The following is a 16,745-nucleotide window of genomic DNA, read 5'->3' as shown; positions in this document are numbered from 1 at the left end:
GAGCTGGATTCTGGCACAGAGGTCGAGCTGGTTTCTGGCACAGAGGTTGGGCTGGTTGGTGGCACAGTGGTTTTGCTGGTTTCTGGCACAGATGTCGGGCTGGTGGTTGGCACGGTGGTTTTGCTGGTTTCAGGCACATAGTTTGGGCTGGTTGTTGGCACAGAAGTTGAGCTGGTTTCTGGCACAGAGATGGGGCTTCTTGGTGGCACAGAGGTTGAGCTGGTTGTTGGGACAGAGGTTGTGCTGCTTGGTGGCACAGAGGTTGAGCTGGTTTCAGGCACAGGGGTTGAGCTGGTTGTTGGGACAGAGGTTGGGCTGGTTGTTGGTACAGAGGTCGAGCTGGATTCTGGCACAGAGGTCGAGCTGGTTTCTGGCACAGAGGTTGGGCTGGTTGGTGGCACAGTGGTTTTGCTGGTTTCTGGCACAGATGTCGGGCTGGTGGTTGGCACGGTGGTTTTGCCAGTTTCAGGCACAGATGTCAGGCTCGTTGTTGGCACAGAAGTTGAGCTGGTTTCTGGCACAGAGATGGGGCTTCTTGGTGACACATAGGTTGACCTGGTTGTTGTGACAGAGGTTGAGCTGGCTGTTGAGACAGAGATTGAGCTGGTTGTTGGGACAGAGGTTGTGCTGGTTGGTGGCACAGAGGTTGAGCTGCTGTCTGGCACAGAGGTTGGGCTGGTTTTTGGGACAGAGGTTGAGCTGGTTGTTGGTACAGAGTTTGGACTGGTTGATGGGACAGACGTTGAGCGGGATGTCACCAGGTAGGTGGTGGTGGTCTCGGTTAAGCTGTTGGGGCTCACACTTGGGGTGTGAGGGACTGTGACAGTTTTGTGGGTAGAGCAGGTCTCTGGGGGCTCACAGCACAAAACCCGGACCTCGTAGTTGAGGCACATCCTGACATTGCCCTCCTGGTCCCGGTTCCGGCACACCAGGCCCTTGCTGACGTTGCACTGCACCACCTGGCCCAGATTCTCGATGCTGACCTCGGGGTGGCTCTCGGCCCGGCACTCCAGCTGCGAGATGTATTCAGGCCGGCGGCAGATTTTCTCTCCCCTTCTCATGATGTTGCTGAAGCTTTCCACATCTCCTCCGTGGGGTCCCGGGGACGGGAAGTCCACGTCAAACCACTTGGTCCACGTGCACTGTGGCTGGCAGGTGACAGTCATAGTTGAGGAGACCAAGTGTGTCTCAGGTATGGTGCTGGTTATGGGGTGCACCTGTGTTGAGATGGCACTTCCATGTCGTGTGGGGGACAAGGGAATTCCAGTGGTCCAAGTAAGCTGTGTTTTGGTCTCAGTTTCCCTTGGAGTTGAGTGTGTGGTCTCAGAAGTCACAGGGTGTTTGATGCGTCTGCACACATCCACCAGCTCACAGCACTCAATCCGGATTTCATAGTTATAGCAGATTGGGGGTGACTGGTTCTTATTCAGGCATATTAGCCCCACACTCTTGTCACAGATCACATCCTGCCCCAACTCTTCCAGTGGGATGTTTGGGAAGAACTTTGCCCTGCACTCCACATTACTGGGTTTTTCACAGAATTTATGTCCTTTGGATCTCAAATTAGGAAAAGTGTCAAAATCTCCACTGTTTATACCAGGCCCGGGGTAGCTGCTGTCGAACCACTGGGTCCATCTACACAACTTTTGTAAACAAGGCTCACGTGTTGTTGAAACTGGCATTGGGCTTGGAGTTAAGAGAGTAGTTTTCACCGGGGCAGGTGTAGTCCCCGGAGTAATCATGGTGGTACCTGGGGCAGGTGTAGTACCTGGGGTGTTCGTGGTAGTAACTGGGGTGGTGTTACCCAGGGCAGGTGTAGGGGTACCTGGAGCAGGTGTTTCACTAGTTGTAGAGAGAGTGCTTGTGCCAGTTGCAATGACAGTGGCTGGGGAAGTTTTGCTCTCTGTTGGCACAGATGGGATCCTGCTAACCCCTTGTGTGGGCCCAATTTCTGTATTCCTGGAAGCTGTAGGAGTGGTGGTCTGAGCTGGACTGGTGGAGATGGGACAGGTCCTGGGGAAGCAGCACAGAATCCTGATCTGGTAGTTATGGCAGAGCCCTGACGTCTGGTTGCGGTTGTAACAAGTCAGGCCCACCGTCGGGCTGCACTCCACGTGCTGCCCCAGGACTTGGAGCTGCACCCCAGGGGCCCCCTCAGCTTGGCACTCCACGCTCTTCGGTACTGTGCAAACCTGGTACCCATGGGCACGGAGGTTCTCCAGTGTTTCGAAGTCACCGCTGTCGATGCCCCGCCCCGGGTGGCTGACATCCAGCCATGGCGACCACCAGCACTGCTCCCCACAGGCCTGGAGGGTCTGGACAGTTGGACCGGAGGTTGTGCCTGCGTGCACCCTGCTCTTGGCACAGGTGTGATACATGCGGGACGGAGGTGTTGAGCTCACGACTGAGGACAGAAGAGAAGGCGGAAGGGCTGAGTCTCTTGGGGTCCTTGAGGCATCCCTTCATCCCCTGTCCCTGCCCCCCTGTCCGTCAGCAGCTTTGTGGGTTTCACCATGTCAAGCTGGTGTGACTGTCTCCACCTACAAGGGGCACTTGGGAGAGCAAGCACCAAGTCCCTGGACACACCTGGCTCAGGCAGGTGTGGAGCCCACAGCAGTTGAATAAACAGGTGAACTGATCTCATTTAGGGGGAAGCCTGCTCCCCAGGCACACCCTGAGCGGAACTTGCACTCTCGGGGGAAGCTCTGATAGGCTCTAAGATGCCCCCAGGGGAGGGAGAGGAGTCGGGCTGCCTGCTCCTCAGTGCAGTGTAAGGTGAGCAGGTAGCCGTGGCCGGGCAAGAACTTCCCAGGGCGCTCCCGGTGGCCCTCGTCCCAGAGGCGGGCCTCGGGTACCTTTGCCCATGGCCTCTGCCCTGTGCTGGGGGCCCCAGCCCTGATGGTGCCACTGAGGACACCAGTCTCTGCCAGGGAGACAGGCTGAGCTGGGCCTTCCCAGCCACAGGGAGGGCAGGCTGCCCAGCTCCGGGCCCCTCCTGGACTCTCAGGGAGATGGACAGCCCTACATGGCGCCCAGCGCGTCTGCCTTACCGAGCGGAGACATGGAGAAGGAGAAGGTGGTTGGCGGTGTGGGGGTAGTGGAGCTGCAGGCGTAGACACGCCTCTCAATGGTGCCACTTGCGGAGCAGTGGGCAGAGATGCACCCGCCTGTGCCGTCAGTCGTGTGGTAGATGACATCCCCTGGGCGGAAGCGCCGTCCATCGTAGATGCAGACACAGGCTGTGAGGAGACAGTCGGGCATGTTAGGGCTGCAGGCAGGCAGGGACCCCAAGACCCCAGACCCCAGGAAGGCCCCCTGCTGCTCACCCTCTGAGTCATAGGCACACTGCACGCCGCTCTCAGTGCAAACGCTGGTGGCAGGAAGGAGGAAGTGAGTCTGGGGGTGTAGGGCACCCCACCGTGCCAGAGCCACCCCTCATCCCTCCATGGACACGAAGCCCAAGGTCACACCCTCTTGGGGAGCCCCTTCCAATCGCTGAGCAATGGAGGCAGGTGTCTACCTGGCCACGCACCCTGGTGACAGTCTGATGGATATTTCCTCTCCAGGGCAATACTTCCAGGGGGTCCTCAGGGTGGCATCATGACTCGGTTCTCCCTTAACCCCATTCCCTGCCATCCCTCAGGCTGCCCACCTCCATTCTGCAACAGGGAGGCTCCCAGCTGGACCCTAGGACCCCCAGGCTGTGGCAGCCCCCCACCAATCTGAAGGAGGAGGCCCTGAGGGAAGGTGGCCGGTCGAATCCCGCACACAATGCAGGCTGCTCGCCGCTCTGGCCACGCGACTCACCAGGAGTGGCAGTTCTTGCTGGAGGGCACTGCCATGCCTGGCCGGTATGACTTGCCCTGGACGCGGCAGGGTAGCGGTGGGGGTGGGGTCGGGCACATGGCCACACACTGCATCTGGTCCTCATCGAAGATGGGGGCCTCGGGCGGGCACTTGGGGTAGCAGCCTGTAGTCCAGAGAGGCCTAAGTCCTAGCCAGACCACCTGCCTGTCCACCTCCCCCCGCCCGTGGCCTTGGCTCAGCCCCTGGCCCTGGTTCTCACCCACAGCACGGTGGGCACGTGGGGTTGCACCCATGAAGGTACCTCAAGGGGTTGGGAAGAGCACCCCAGCCGAGGGTGCGGGGATCCCCAGGGCAGCCCCCTCTGGCCAGCGTGGTGGCAGCCTACCTTCCAAGCCATGCAGGTCGTGCAGACAGCGGCCGCTCGGGTTCCGGCAGGTCCTCATGCAGGGTGCCCCGCACGGCTGGTAGTGCCACTCGCACTGGCCCTCAGGGTTGTAGTAGTCGCAGAACAGGGCTGTGGGCAAGCGGGCAGGCTCAGTGGGCCAGTTCCAGCCTGGAGCGAGCCACCCAGCGGCCCCAGCGGGGTGGTGCCCTTGGAAGGTCAGCCTCGGGGGCCCACACGGGGCAAGCTCCCCTGCCCCCAACCTTCCACAAGTCTCGTGGGCTGTTCTCAAGCCATTCCCTCCCCTGTGCCTTCTGGATGGGGCCTCAGAGCATATGGGCCTCGAATGCCCGTGGTCAGATGCAGTCGTGGGTCCCCTGGCTTCTTGGGGGTGCCACCCATTGGGGTGGGGGACTCTGGCCGGAGTGGCTCCCCAGCAACGCTCCCCACTGGCCAGGTTCCAACTGGGTGGGAGGTGGGGGCTCTGCTAACCCCTCTCAGTTCCAGAACATTCTGCCATCTCTCCACCGACGACACCCATCCCCCATTCCCACGTTTCACTTTCCTTTCCAACGCCTCCTGCCCAACCCGTGGCTGACCGGTCTTAATCACACACTACTCTGTCAGTTCCTCCACCCTGACGATGCATTGTGTGCACTCACGGCAGATGTCCGGGGTCCGCCAGGACACGCACACGCCCATGTCGTGGCAGGCCTGGGCGTAGGCGGCCACCGCCGTGCAGAAACACTCACAATCACCCCCCGAGTCACAGGCGCACGCGTCACCCACACAGGCCTCGTAGTACTTGGCGGGGTCGACCTTGGGGGGAGGGGGAAGAGCCTTCGGATTCGGGGTCTGGGGCTCCTGGGGGTCAGGCCTGCAGTATGGCCCAACCTGGGCCGGTTCCCCCTCAGAGCCGGGGAAAGCAGACGCGTGGGCCCCCGGGGCTGACCACAGGCTGGTCTAAAGGGTGGACAGTGACGCGGGCCCCCCGACTTCTGCCCGCCCCTTCCTTCCCAGGCGCCCCGGGGAACGGCCGCATACGTGGGCGTGGCAGGTGGCGAAGGTGGCGCTGTTGATGATACTGCACTGCTTCTGGGCCCAGGACTTGCGGTACGGGTTGGCGGTGCAGGGGTCCCTGGGGGCCGGGGCGTCGGGGCAGGATGGGGAGAACTTCCAGCTGTTGCTGAACTCCAGGGCGCTGCTCACCACGGACTGGCTCCGCGTGGTGAAGTCATTGACGGCGTTGTCGTCAAAGTTCCCACACAGCCCGCAGACCCGGCCCTGCAGTCCAGGGACGGCGGCACGGGGGGCTAAGGGTGTGTGCAGGAGGGGCCAGAGCCCAGCCCAGCCTCCTGTGACCCCACACGCTCCCCTGGGGCCCCACATCCCCACAGCCCCCCAGGGGAGGGGGCTCCGAGTGTGCAGGGTGGCTCTCCACCTTCACCGTGTGTGGGGCCCCACTCAGCACACAGGATCACGGTGGCGTCCCTCCCGGAGGAAAGGGGGTGCAGGAGGGGAGCACTGGGGGCTTTGTGGTGTCCCCTACAGCCCAGCTCAGGTCCTGACCCGGGACCCGTGAGTGTGGCCTCATGTGGAAATAGGGCCACTGCAGACGGCGATCCGGCTGAGATGAGGATGCCCTCGGTGGGCGTGGGCTGTGGCTACGGGGACGTGTGGGCACAGACACCAGTGAAGACAGTAACGTGAGGATGCAGGCAGAGGCAGGAGGGTCGCCTGGGGCCCCAGACGCTGGAGGAGGCAGGAGGGATCCTCCCCCAGAGCCCCCAGAGGGAACGGGCCCGGGGACAGTTGCACGGGACTTTGAGTGTCCAGAACCACGAGGAGCCACGAGTTTGTGACAGCGTCCTGGCAGCTACAAGACACAGCACGCACAGCGAAGGGCCTCCCTCCTACCGCCTCCCTGGAGGCACGCCATCTGGTTCAGGGTGAGGGCGGGCCATCCCAGGGGTTGGGGGCCCACCTTGAACTCAGGGCTGAGTTTGAGGAAGATGCTGGTCTTCCTGTCCCACAGAAGCACCAGGCCGGCCTCGGTGTCCACCACCAAGTAGATGCCCATCTGGCGGATGGAGTAGGGGACCTCCTGCCCCACACCCTTCTCTATCACCTCCACACCGCCATCACTCAGCCTCAGCTCGTAGCTCTGCGCAGAAGGGCTCACTCAGGCCTGTCCCCACTCGCCTTCCCAGGCATCCCTCCAAGGTGGTCCCCGTCCCTCCCCACCACCCCCCCCACTCACCCCCAGGAACAGCTTGATGGCCTTGGAGCAGGTGACGCCCGTGGTCCCGCAGGGGACGTTCTCGGTGACCACGCGGAAGGTTCCGTTGGCGGTGCTGTTGCCCCCACAGTGGTCCTGCGGCCAGGCAGAGGCTGTTCCTGCGGCTCGGAGGCTGGGGTGCCCAGAGCTGCACTGTAGGACCGCGGGACAGCCGGGGAGCCCCCAGGACTGCGCACCTGAACCAGCGTGTACCCACAGTCCCCACTGGAGCTGTAGCGCCTCCCGTCAAAGGTGAGGTAGTGACCGTCCCCGTACACTGCGCAGGTGGCCAGGCAGGTGTCCTCTGTGCACTGCCACATTCTGTTCTTACAGGTGCTGGGGGCAGGGGGCACCGGTCAGGCCCAAGCTGGCCATGGGGAGTGGGGGGTAGGGACGGGCCCCTGCGGGGGCCATGGGCAAATCCTGAGGGCTGGGCTGCACCCCCCACTGCAGGGAGCCCCCTCCCTGCCGCGTACCAGGTATTGCAGCCCACCCGGATGGTCTGGCCAGGCGGGTAGCTGGCCTCGTTGTGCACACAGGGGCAATCGGCTGCAGTGAGGCAGCGGCCCTCACCATCAGCCACCAGCCCGTCAGGACACACGCAGCCAGGCTCGCACTGGGAGCTGTACTGTGGGGCACAGGAGACACGGCTCAGTTGGCCGGGGTCAACAGCCGAGGGCGCCCCCCCCCACGGCCTGCAGTGAGCCCAGGGAGCCCTCAGGCAGCGGTCTTCCCAGGAGCAGCCCTAGAGGGCCCCTCAGCAGAAGCCCACGGGGGGTCACTGGGGGCGTGGGGGCTCTCACACAGTCCATGTCCAGGGTGAAGCAGCTCTTCTGACAGCTGGCCCCGGCGGCCCCCGGTGTGGCGTTGCGACAATCGAAGTAGACCATGGGTGGGGTGCAGACTGGGGAGGTAGGGGCCATTCAGGGTCCCCAACCACCACCCACCAAGCTGGCTCTGAGAGACGCGGCTGCACACGGTGTGTCCCAGCGGCCGAGTCTGTGCTGCCCGCCCTGAGGCTCAGCCAGCGGGGTGCGTGTGCACGTGTGCACGGTGTGTGTCCACGGTGTGCGTGTGTGCGTGGCACGTGCGTATGCATGAGTGTATGTGTCCACGGTGTCTGTGTGCACGTGGCACTGCTTGTGCGTGAGTGTATATGTGTCCACGGTGTGCGTGCGCGTGTGGCACGTGCATGTGAGTGAGTGTATATGTGTCCACGGTGTGCGTGTTTACGTGGCACGTGCGTGTGCATGAGTGAGCGTGTGTGTCCATGGTGTGCGTGTGCGTGTGGCACGTGCATGTGAGTGTATATGTGTCCACCTTGTGCGTGTGCGTGTGGCACGTGCGTGTGCGTGAGTGTATATGTGTCCACAGTGTGTGTGTGTGTGGCACGTGCGTGTAAGTGAGTGTATATGTGTCCATGGTGTGTGTGTGCGCATGGCACATGCATGTGTGTGAGTGAGCGTGTGTGTGTCCACGGTGTGCATGTGCGCGGCATGCTCACACATGCCACCACCCCCTCACTGAGCTGGCCTGACAGAAAAACCCCTCCACACCCACCAGCCACACTGACTTGGGGGGTGGGCCACCCAGAAGCTTGGAGATAATGAGAGCCCCTCCCTCTCTGTGGACTCACCTGGGGTGGGAACCTGGCCTCCGATGCAGGTCAGCGTGCCTTGTGTGCAGGTGCTGGGACAAGAGGGTGGTCAGAGGGTCCCCCGTCCCGGCCACCCTGCCCACCAAGCCCATCTGGCAGGGGCTCTTACCAGATGACCCCACGCTCATGCAGCGACTCCCCGTTGGGGACCACAGAGCCCCCGTGGTAGCAAGGACAGCTGGTGGCCGGCACACACTTGCCCGCATCATCCATGAAGGTGCCATGGGGACAGGTGCAGCCGTCCACGGGGACAAAGCTGATGCCGCAGGTGACGTCCTCGTGACTCCGGGCCCGGCAGGTGGGCTGGCAGGTGCTGATGTGGTAGTGGTAGGTCAGCGACTTTGGGCAGGTGGTCGTGGGCTTCACTGCGGGTGCCAGGTGGGGGGAGGCAGTCAGGACGGCAGCTGTCACCCACACCCACACCCACCTCCCCTGCTCCAGCTGCAGGGTCCCAGGCCCGGCTGGCCAGGGCGCTCCAGGGCTCCAAGCCCCGCACGGGACAGAGGCCCCAGAGCCCGTGTTTGGGGGGGGACACTCACTGCACACGCCGTCCCTCCAGCCGCTGAGCAGCACCCCCTTGGCGGTGCAGGCGTGCACATAGGAGGACAGGGCCGCACACAGGCAGTCCTCGCTCTTCTCACAGTTACACGTGTCGAACATGCAGTTCTGGGGACGGGGCCATTGTCACCCACACGCCATGAGCATCCCCCACGCTGCCGCCCCTGCCTCCTCTAGGACCCCTCCTCGAGCCCGCACCAGGGGCCTCCCTGCCCTCTGCAGACCATCTTGGCACCAAGCTCCCCTCCAGGTGGGTGCTAGAAGGACCACAGCCCCTCCTGTCTGGACCCAACAGGTGCCAGCCCGTGTGGTCAGGCTCAGACCCCAGAGCATCTCAGCCACCACTGATCTGTCATTTGGACTCCAGGGCCCGGCCGGACACAAGCCCTCAGGGGCTGTCGGCCCCCATGCCTGGTTACAGGGCTAGAGGCACAGATGAACTCCAGACCTTGGACCATGTCGGACCCTTGCGGAACCCGTCTCCCCGCACCGAGGGCAGCCGTGTGGCTGGAGGGGAGAGGTGGGTGGGTGGGCGTTACCGAGTAGTAGATGCCAGGGTTCACGGCAGCATGGCACCGGGCGAAGGGGCCGTGGGCATCCGTCAGCCGGGAGCACCAGTGCTGAGCGTACTTCTCTGTGGACAGAGGTCAGCAGGCTGGACAGTTGGCGTCCAGCGGAAGCTACACAGACGTGTACAACCTCCCGTAGGGAACGGCGCCAGGAGTGCACAGGGTCCCAGGCTCCCTCCCGGGTGCCCCTGCTACGGTCGGTGGGCAGGCACGCTGAGGGCACGCCTCCACCCCCCCCACAACACCCTGTTCCTCTTCTTCCAGAAGTTACCACAGCTTTACCAGAAGTAATGGGAAATTAGTTGGCGAGCTTGCCTGTTTACCTCCTGAATCCCTCCTCCGGGGCCAGACTGGATTCTGCGGCCCGGGGTCACTGGCACCCAGGTGGGGCTTGGGACTGTGGGGATCCACGTACCGTTCTCCACGCTGAGGGAGCAGGGGTCCTCGAAGCTGTTCTTGACGTTGGGGCAGGCAGCCTGGGTCTTCCAGGTGTTGGCGAAGGCGGCGGCCGTGCCCTCCACCACGCCGCTGAGGGTCCGGAAGTCATCGGCCTGGTTCTGGTTGAAGTTCCCGCACAGGCCTGGGTGGGAGGGCAAAGCATGAGGCCCCGTGAGCCCTGGCCGCCGAGGGTGGGCCCGGGCTCCCAGGGCAGGCGGCGCCTCTTACCACAGGTCAGCCCGCGGAGCTCGGGCCCCAGCCTCACGAACACCTGCATCATAGGCACCAGCTGGATACTCAACTGCAGGCCCAGGTTGGTCTGGGCGACGATGAAGAAGGTTGAGGGTCTGAAGAGTGTGACGTTGGCTGTGGACACAGGACAAGGCCTCAGTGGGCTGTGAGGGGCGGGACCCTCAGGGGGCAGGCCCGACACCCTCACCTGCTGAGATGGGCATCTGGGTGTAGATCTGGTTCACAAACACCTCCCCGCCGGCCTTGACCGTGATGACCTGGGAGCAGCAGGGAGCAGGGTCAGGGCTCAGCCAGTGGCCCCGGTGGCCCCAGAGGCTGTGACATGTGCCGGCAGGACCCCTGCCCCTGGGGGCCACAGGCTCCCTCGAGGAGGGGCTGATGAGCCAAGTTCTGCCCTGGGCTCAGCTTGTTTGTCTACGTTTCCCTCAAGGACCGAGCATTCTCTCAGGTAAAAACCCAAGTGATTTTATGAAATAATAAAAATAAAAAACAAAAATAAATTAAAAATAAAATAAAATAGAGACAAGGTGTCTTCTATGAAGCCGAGCCACCAGGGGTGCCCTGGTCCCTCCTTCCAGGGCTGCTGGGGGCAGGCGTGGAGGCCATGGTGCCCCTCCCCCAAGTGCTTCCATCTGGGGACCATCACTCAGAGACCCGTGGGGTAGGAGGGTCCTCAGGCTGAGCCCCGGCCCCTCGCCTCCCACGCCAGGTCAAGGGCTTGGGCAGAGGTCACTTGCATGAGGGACACAGACTCCCCCAACCCACATCTACTCTCACCATGCACCCCCCCGGCCCCGGGTCTGCTCTCCCTGTGTGCCCCCCCAACCCACATCTGCTCTCACCGTGTGCCCCCCGCCCAGGCTCAGCGTCAGGCTCCTCAGGCAGGTCTCAGTGTCCGTCCGGCCGCACCTGCGCACCTCGGCCAGCACAGTGAAGGCACTGCTCTTACAGGGCTGCAGACACGGGTCCTCACGCTCAACCCAGAGGCTCCAGGCCCCTCCCTGCCTCCCCACCCACCCTGGAAATCCTGTGGGGTGGCGCCAGGAGCTGGGGGCCACAGATGCCGCAGCTGTCTGCAGCCCGGGCAGGGCGGCCGCAGCTGAAAGCCCTGTGCTGAAGCGAGGACCCCGGGGCCCGTACCTTGGCCAGCACGTAGCTGCAGTCCCCGTGCACTGTGTACTGCCTCTCGTCAAAGGTGGAGAAGTGGGGGCCCCCCAGCACTGAGCAGGTGCCCGGGCACGGCAGCTCCCGGCAGCTCCACTGGCCCCCGGAGCAGGTGCTGAGTACGGGCAGAGACCAAGCGTGTGCAGCCCCTGGGAGCATGCAGCCCAGCCTCCACACTGGCAGGTGGACACGGGTCTTGCCCAGGCCTGCCTGCATCACTGCACAGATCGGGCCCACTGGTGTCTACATGATGAGCCCCTGGCCCTTGCCCGGGACCCCAGGTGAGAGATGGCAGCCGGCACTTGGGCCATGGCCTCCCCGGGGGCCATCCCAGGACACGTCCGGGGGTACAGGAGGGTGGGGGCCTGGGGTCCTACCAGTTGGTGCAGTCTGTGGCATAGCTGGCTCCTGGAGCGTAGACGGCCCCGTTGTACACACAGGAGCACTGGGTTGCAGGGATGCAGCCGGCCTGGCCAAGGTCATCCAACACCATCCCTGCAGGAGCAGGCAGGCCATACGGCAAGTGCCAGGCTGAGTCCACCCCCTGAGCAGGTGGAGGGACCCGCCCTCTGCCCAAGGTCGCTCTGCCCTTCAGGGGCTCCTCAGACCCAGGGGCCCTGAAGGCGTCTGTGTGATTCTCAGGGGGCTCCTCTCACCCTCGGGGCAGAAGCAGCCGGCCATGCAGTGGTCCTCGCAGAGCTGGGAGTGCTCCAGGTTGGAGCAGGTGTCTGCGCAGGGCGAGCCGCACTCGTGATATTCCATGCTGAGGGGGCAGGTCTGGGCTGCAGCGGGGAGGGCGGAGCCAAGTCACATCCCACACCCACCTCCGGGCCAAAGCAGAGCAACATGATGGGGGCACTCACGGCAGAGGTGGGGGCCCCTCCAGTCCAGGGGCTGCCCCCCAGCGTGGGCGCACTGGCGGGAGTACTCGGCGAGCGTGTGGCAGATGCAGCTGCTGTGGGTAGCGTGCTCACAGAGGCAGAGGTCTTGCCGGCAGGCCTGCACATAGCTGTGGGCGTCCACCAGAGCGCGGCAGCCCGAGAACATCCAGCTGCTCAGGATCTCCTCGCAGATGCCCTGGGTGCGGAGCCGGGAGGCCAGGCTGAGTGCAGGCCCCGGACCCTCCCCTGGACTCCTGGCCCCCACCCCGCCTCGGCCCCACAGGAGCAAGACCCACCCCCGGCTCCCGTTCACGTCAGGGCTTACAGTGCCAGGGGAGCAGTCCCTCAGGGGTCCAAGGACAGGGTCCGGACACTGCTCCGTGGGACCGTCCATCTTCTGCAGGTTCCCAAACTCGATGGGGGTCAGCTTGACACCTGCAGGAAGCGCAACGCCAGGCTCTTCAGGTTTCCGGCGCCCCTGCACCTTCCCCCAAGGTGCCCGAGGCGTCCCCGCTGCACCGCCTCCCCCAGACACACTGCTGGGTTAAAGGATGTTCAGGGAGTCTGAAGATTAAGTGGGGAACCACCCAAGTCATTCGGGGTTGCAGGCAGAGGGTTTAGGCCTGGTAAGCTCTCCAAGTCCAGGTCGGCATGCAGCCCAGAGGGCTGGAGAGTGACCCTGACCTCCCCTGGCCCTCGGAGCCCAGCCAAGCCTGTACGGGGCCCCCAGACGCTTGAGCAGGTGCGTTCCACTGGGCGGCAAGCCCCTGATGGGTGAGCTTCCTGTAGGCTTCACAGGCCTGGCGAGGGGGACCTGGGGGTGGGGGACTCCTACTGGTGTGGGCCACACTTCCCGGCAGCAGGAGGCCCAAGAGACTGTGAGAGGGTCTGCTCGGAGACAGTGCTGAGGGCACGGGAGGTACGTGTGCATGTGTGCTGGTTCATCTGTGCACGTGTGGGTGCGTGCGTGAGGCTCTGAGTGTGGGTGCGCCCAGGCACACAAGCTGAGGACATTCTGGAAGACAGCCTTCCAGGGAGCGCACTGAGGAAGGAGCCCGGCTACCGTGGGACAGCCGCGGGGAGGGGGCTGACCATGGGAGAAGAACTCATTGAACACAGGCTGGCCACTGAAGTCTCCGCAGAGCCCACAGGTCTGGTTGGCGTACTTGGGGTCCAGCTCCAGCTGGAATGAGAACACACATCAGACGCCTGGACCCACAGGCACATCTCAGGGAGGACAGAGGACGTGTGGGACATTCCCAAGGAGGGGCTGGGGCTCCTCACAGAGGTGTCGTGGGCTGTGGATGCCTGCCCCCCACGCCAGCAGGGTCTCCACTGGGGGGGACTAGGTCCCCCTGGGCGCCCCCCTCACCGGCCCTGTGCAGTGGGGTCTGGCCATCCCCCCTACCCATGCCCAGAGCACTTTCGTCCTTCTCTGGGGAGGCTGTTGGGCTGGCGGTGCCCCCCTCCCCGGCCCCGGGCCCCGGCCTCACCAGGAGGCTGTCATCTTGGTTCCACATGAAGACCAGGCCCAGCCTGGCCACCACCTTCAAGTAGCTGCTGCTGAACTCAATGAGGACCCCGGATTGGCTAAAGGGCAGCTGAGTTCTGTGGAGAGAGGGCCAGGCTGAGGCCCCGAGGGCACTCAGGGACGGGGCAATGGAGGTCTGGCCCTTGGCCAGGGAGCGCCCCTACGGGCACGTTTGTGACCAGAGCCCTGTGCCCACGGACAGTGCCACAGGCGCGAGGATGGGGGACCCCGGAGCTCTGTTGTCACAGAGGAGCTTTGGAAGGGGGGCCACTTCCGCAGGCAGGAAAAGAGCCCTGGGCCTCTGGGGGCGCACGCAGGGGGCCCAGCACAGAGGCCTGGGGAGTGCCCGGTTGGGCCCGCACTCGGGAACGACCCCACGTCCCCCCCACTACCACCCAGACTCACGGGCGGCCGTTGACCAGGATGGAGCTCTTGGTCAGCTGGACGACCATGCCATCAAGCTTCATGGTGACGCTGATGACCGTGGTGGCGTTGGACGCCCGGCCGCGGCGCAGCTGGATGTTGAAGTCCTCGTAGGCGGCGCCGCAGTGCGCCGAGAAGACGTAGTTGCACAGGCCCGGGAAGCGGAAGACATCGCCGTCGAAGGTCTTGTAGTGGAAGTCACCCCAGGCGCTACACACGCGCCCGTTGTGCGCGGGGTTCCGGGCTGTGGACCAAGGCGGGCCTGAGGGTGCCGTCCTGCGCCCCAAGCAGGGACGCGGCTCCCCGGGGGCCGGCCGGCTGGGGAGGAGCTGCCTGGGCCCAGGCCATCCTGGGAATGCATCCACCTGGGCAGCAGGACCCCTCCCAGCGGCCCCCCGCCCAGCCTCACAGACCCTCTCTCACCTCGCACCACTGGGGCTGCCTTCAGAGGGGGCAGGAAGGTCATCCCACGGAGCGGGTGGCCTGCAGGAATGCGGGCACCGTGTCAGGCCGCCTGCACACACGGCTGTGGCTGGAGGCGGGCGTCTGCCGCCCTTGCCAAGCCCGCTGGCACCACGCCCAGCTTGGAGCTGGACGTCAGGTCCATGGGGTCAGCCGAGGCTCCTGCAGGCCAGTGGCCTTCCCTCTGGGCTGCCCCTAGGGGCTGTGAGCTCTCCAGCCCAGAATTTGGCCCGGAACTCGTCCCTGGTGCCCAGAGTCTCAGAAATGCCCAAGGCAGCACCAGGCGCCGAGGACGACCCCTTGGGCACTGAGGCCAGTCACGGACGCGCCTCCCTCTGAGCCCAGTTTGGGGGAATGACCCTTTCCCAGGGCGGCATGCCCAGCATGGAGGCACAGGAATCCCCAGAGAGGCCACCCGCCAGCCCCCGCCCCAGGCCAAGGGGACACATATGTGGCTAAGGGATCAGGACTTTGGCGGAGACAGGAGGATGTCACTATAAGCTCCGGCCTCTAGGCTGTCCTCCTGTCTGAAGCCGCCACGGGGAGACAAGTAGCCTTCAGGGGGCCACAAGGTGACGGACCGGGGCTGTGTGGGGGGGTGTCCTCCAGCCCCCCAAGTTCTGGCCCCAAGGGAGTGGGGCAGGGCAGCCCTGACAGGTAGGGGTCGACTCACCACCAAGCTCCTGGGGGACGGGAAGGTCTGGGGACCTGTGGCCATGTTCCACAGCGCCATCCTGGGCCTGGCCTATGGGAAGAAGAGAGGACACTGGGCCTGAGCCAGGCCGGCAGGGCACGGAGGGAGGGATGGGCAGACGCGAGGGCCCAGAACAGGTGGGGGTTCTCTCTGCTCAGGGCTGGGGTTGTGGGGAGGGTCTCTGCCCATGCTGCCCACGTCAGGCCCATGAGCCTCTATGAGCATTCTTTCAGCTTGGCCCCACGAGCACTTGGGGGTCCCCTGGCCCTGATGTGGCATTCATTCATTCACTATTCCTTCATTCACACTGAGTATCTCCCTGCTTGGGACATAAAGAGCACACTGCACGGCAGCCTGTGGAGGGATCAGACAGTAAAACTACAGGTCGGCTGAGTGTGTCAGGAGACAACCAGGGCCCTGGGGGAGGATTTGGGACGGACTGGGGGATGCGGAGCCGAGCGGGGTGAGGCTGCCCGGCCCAGGCCCTGACCCTGCAGGGACAGTCTGTGCTCATCCCTGACGCAGGTGCCCCGGGAGTGCCCAGCAAGGGCTGGCCCCGCGCGCGGCGGCAGGAGGCCAGGGACTGCAGGGTGTGGGCGCGCAGGGTGCCATGTTGTGGTGGCCACAGTGCTGAGGGCCTCGGGAACGTTGCCCCTTGCCCGGGGCAGCTCCTCTGGGAGCACCCTGTCAGCCAGCCCCTGTCCGGGACCCAGCCATCCCCTGGGATACAGAAGCCACAGGGTGCAGACCTGGGTGGGAGGGGGCCTCAGAGGGTCTGAGAGCCCCTTCCCAGCATCCTCACGGCATGGACCTCACGATCACACCCACCCCCCAAGGCTGAGGCCCCCTGGAAACCCCTCTCAAGGCCCAGATGTGGAAAACAAGCTGGTGGACCGGGGCCGTGTGGTGAGGGGGTCCCAGGGACAAGCGGGCTGCTCTGCCAGGCTGCAGGGCCCCGAGGACCTGCTCAGAGCAGGGGGTAGAGGCAGCGAGCAGCAGGAAATCACACATGGATGGATAGGAAGACAGACAGGGGGCTTGGAGACGCTGGGTTCCCGCTTCCCCACCTCAGGGGCCCCTGCCCCCACGTGGACCCCCGTGGACCCCGAGAGCCCCCCAACCCCACAAGCTGGCAACTGCAAGATATAACAAGGGCCAGAGCCCGGGGCCAAGGGGCCGGGAGCCACTCTCAGACATGCTCAGCTTCCCCGGGGCCCAGGGTAAGGCCTCGGAGCTGCCTGCCGCCCTCCCGGGCCCAGAGCTGCCCCCAGATGTAGGGGAACCACGGGGATGTCAGGGCCACCCTGGGAAAGCGGCTCGGGGGGAGCCTTACCTGTGTGCTGGGCACAGGCCAGGGTGAGGGCCAGGGCCCAGAGTGGGGCCAGCTTCCTCCCGCGGACACCCATTCTACGGAGGGAGGGGAGAGGTCCCCAGGGGCAGCGTCTGAGGAAGGACCTGAATGGGCAGGAGCCTTTTGTAGCCCCAGAGCTGGCTCCAGCCCAGTAGCTTCACGTGGGTGGGCGGGACAGGGCCTGCCGTTCCCCTCACCCAGGCAAACAGTGGGCACTCACTCTCGGCTGGCCACAGCAGCCGGAGCCAGGCAGAGATGGGCGTAGCTGCCAGGTGGGGCCTGGTTTCCTGAGGGCTCC

At 64.4% G+C, this 16,745-nt stretch overlaps 1 protein-coding gene across 1 annotated transcript in view; it reads right to left on the bottom strand.

Annotated features, from left to right (window-relative positions):
• Positions 1-16,502, bottom strand: part of MUC5AC (mucin 5AC, oligomeric mucus/gel-forming) — a 25,608-nt gene extending 9,106 nt beyond the window's left edge. The window contains exons 1-31 of the mRNA XM_073889815.1: positions 16,430-16,502; positions 15,076-15,147; positions 14,364-14,423; positions 13,923-14,184; positions 13,480-13,594; positions 13,079-13,169; positions 12,312-12,421; positions 11,969-12,182; positions 11,762-11,887; positions 11,483-11,600; positions 11,082-11,220; positions 10,784-10,894; positions 10,129-10,198; positions 9,918-10,055; positions 9,667-9,831; positions 9,222-9,316; positions 8,664-8,790; positions 8,234-8,489; positions 8,104-8,156; positions 7,271-7,371; positions 6,944-7,095; positions 6,665-6,803; positions 6,450-6,563; positions 6,174-6,353; positions 5,234-5,473; positions 4,852-5,008; positions 4,193-4,321; positions 3,808-3,970; positions 3,327-3,370; positions 3,051-3,239; positions 803-2,404 (exon numbers count right to left, since the gene is read on the bottom strand). Of these exons, the coding sequence (XP_073745916.1) occupies positions 803-2,404; positions 3,051-3,239; positions 3,327-3,370; positions 3,808-3,970; positions 4,193-4,321; positions 4,852-5,008; positions 5,234-5,473; positions 6,174-6,353; positions 6,450-6,563; positions 6,665-6,803; positions 6,944-7,095; positions 7,271-7,371; positions 8,104-8,156; positions 8,234-8,489; positions 8,664-8,790; positions 9,222-9,316; positions 9,667-9,831; positions 9,918-10,055; positions 10,129-10,198; positions 10,784-10,894; positions 11,082-11,220; positions 11,483-11,600; positions 11,762-11,887; positions 11,969-12,182; positions 12,312-12,421; positions 13,079-13,169; positions 13,480-13,594; positions 13,923-14,184; positions 14,364-14,423; positions 15,076-15,147; positions 16,430-16,502 (5,605 nt within the window). The remainder of the gene's footprint in view (positions 1-802; positions 2,405-3,050; positions 3,240-3,326; positions 3,371-3,807; positions 3,971-4,192; positions 4,322-4,851; positions 5,009-5,233; positions 5,474-6,173; positions 6,354-6,449; positions 6,564-6,664; positions 6,804-6,943; positions 7,096-7,270; positions 7,372-8,103; positions 8,157-8,233; positions 8,490-8,663; positions 8,791-9,221; positions 9,317-9,666; positions 9,832-9,917; positions 10,056-10,128; positions 10,199-10,783; positions 10,895-11,081; positions 11,221-11,482; positions 11,601-11,761; positions 11,888-11,968; positions 12,183-12,311; positions 12,422-13,078; positions 13,170-13,479; positions 13,595-13,922; positions 14,185-14,363; positions 14,424-15,075; positions 15,148-16,429) is intronic.
• Between the last annotated feature and the right edge of the window lie 243 nt (positions 16,503-16,745).

This window comes from Callorhinus ursinus, unplaced genomic scaffold (assembly GCF_003265705.2).
Source record: "Callorhinus ursinus isolate GAN/ISIS: 27379988/994484 unplaced genomic scaffold, GSC_fseal_2.0 scaffold118, whole genome shotgun sequence".
Lineage (NCBI taxonomy): Eukaryota > Metazoa > Chordata > Mammalia > Carnivora > Otariidae > Callorhinus > Callorhinus ursinus.
The sequence above is the reverse complement of the archived record's forward strand: the minus strand, read 5'-3'. Positions and strand labels throughout refer to the sequence as shown.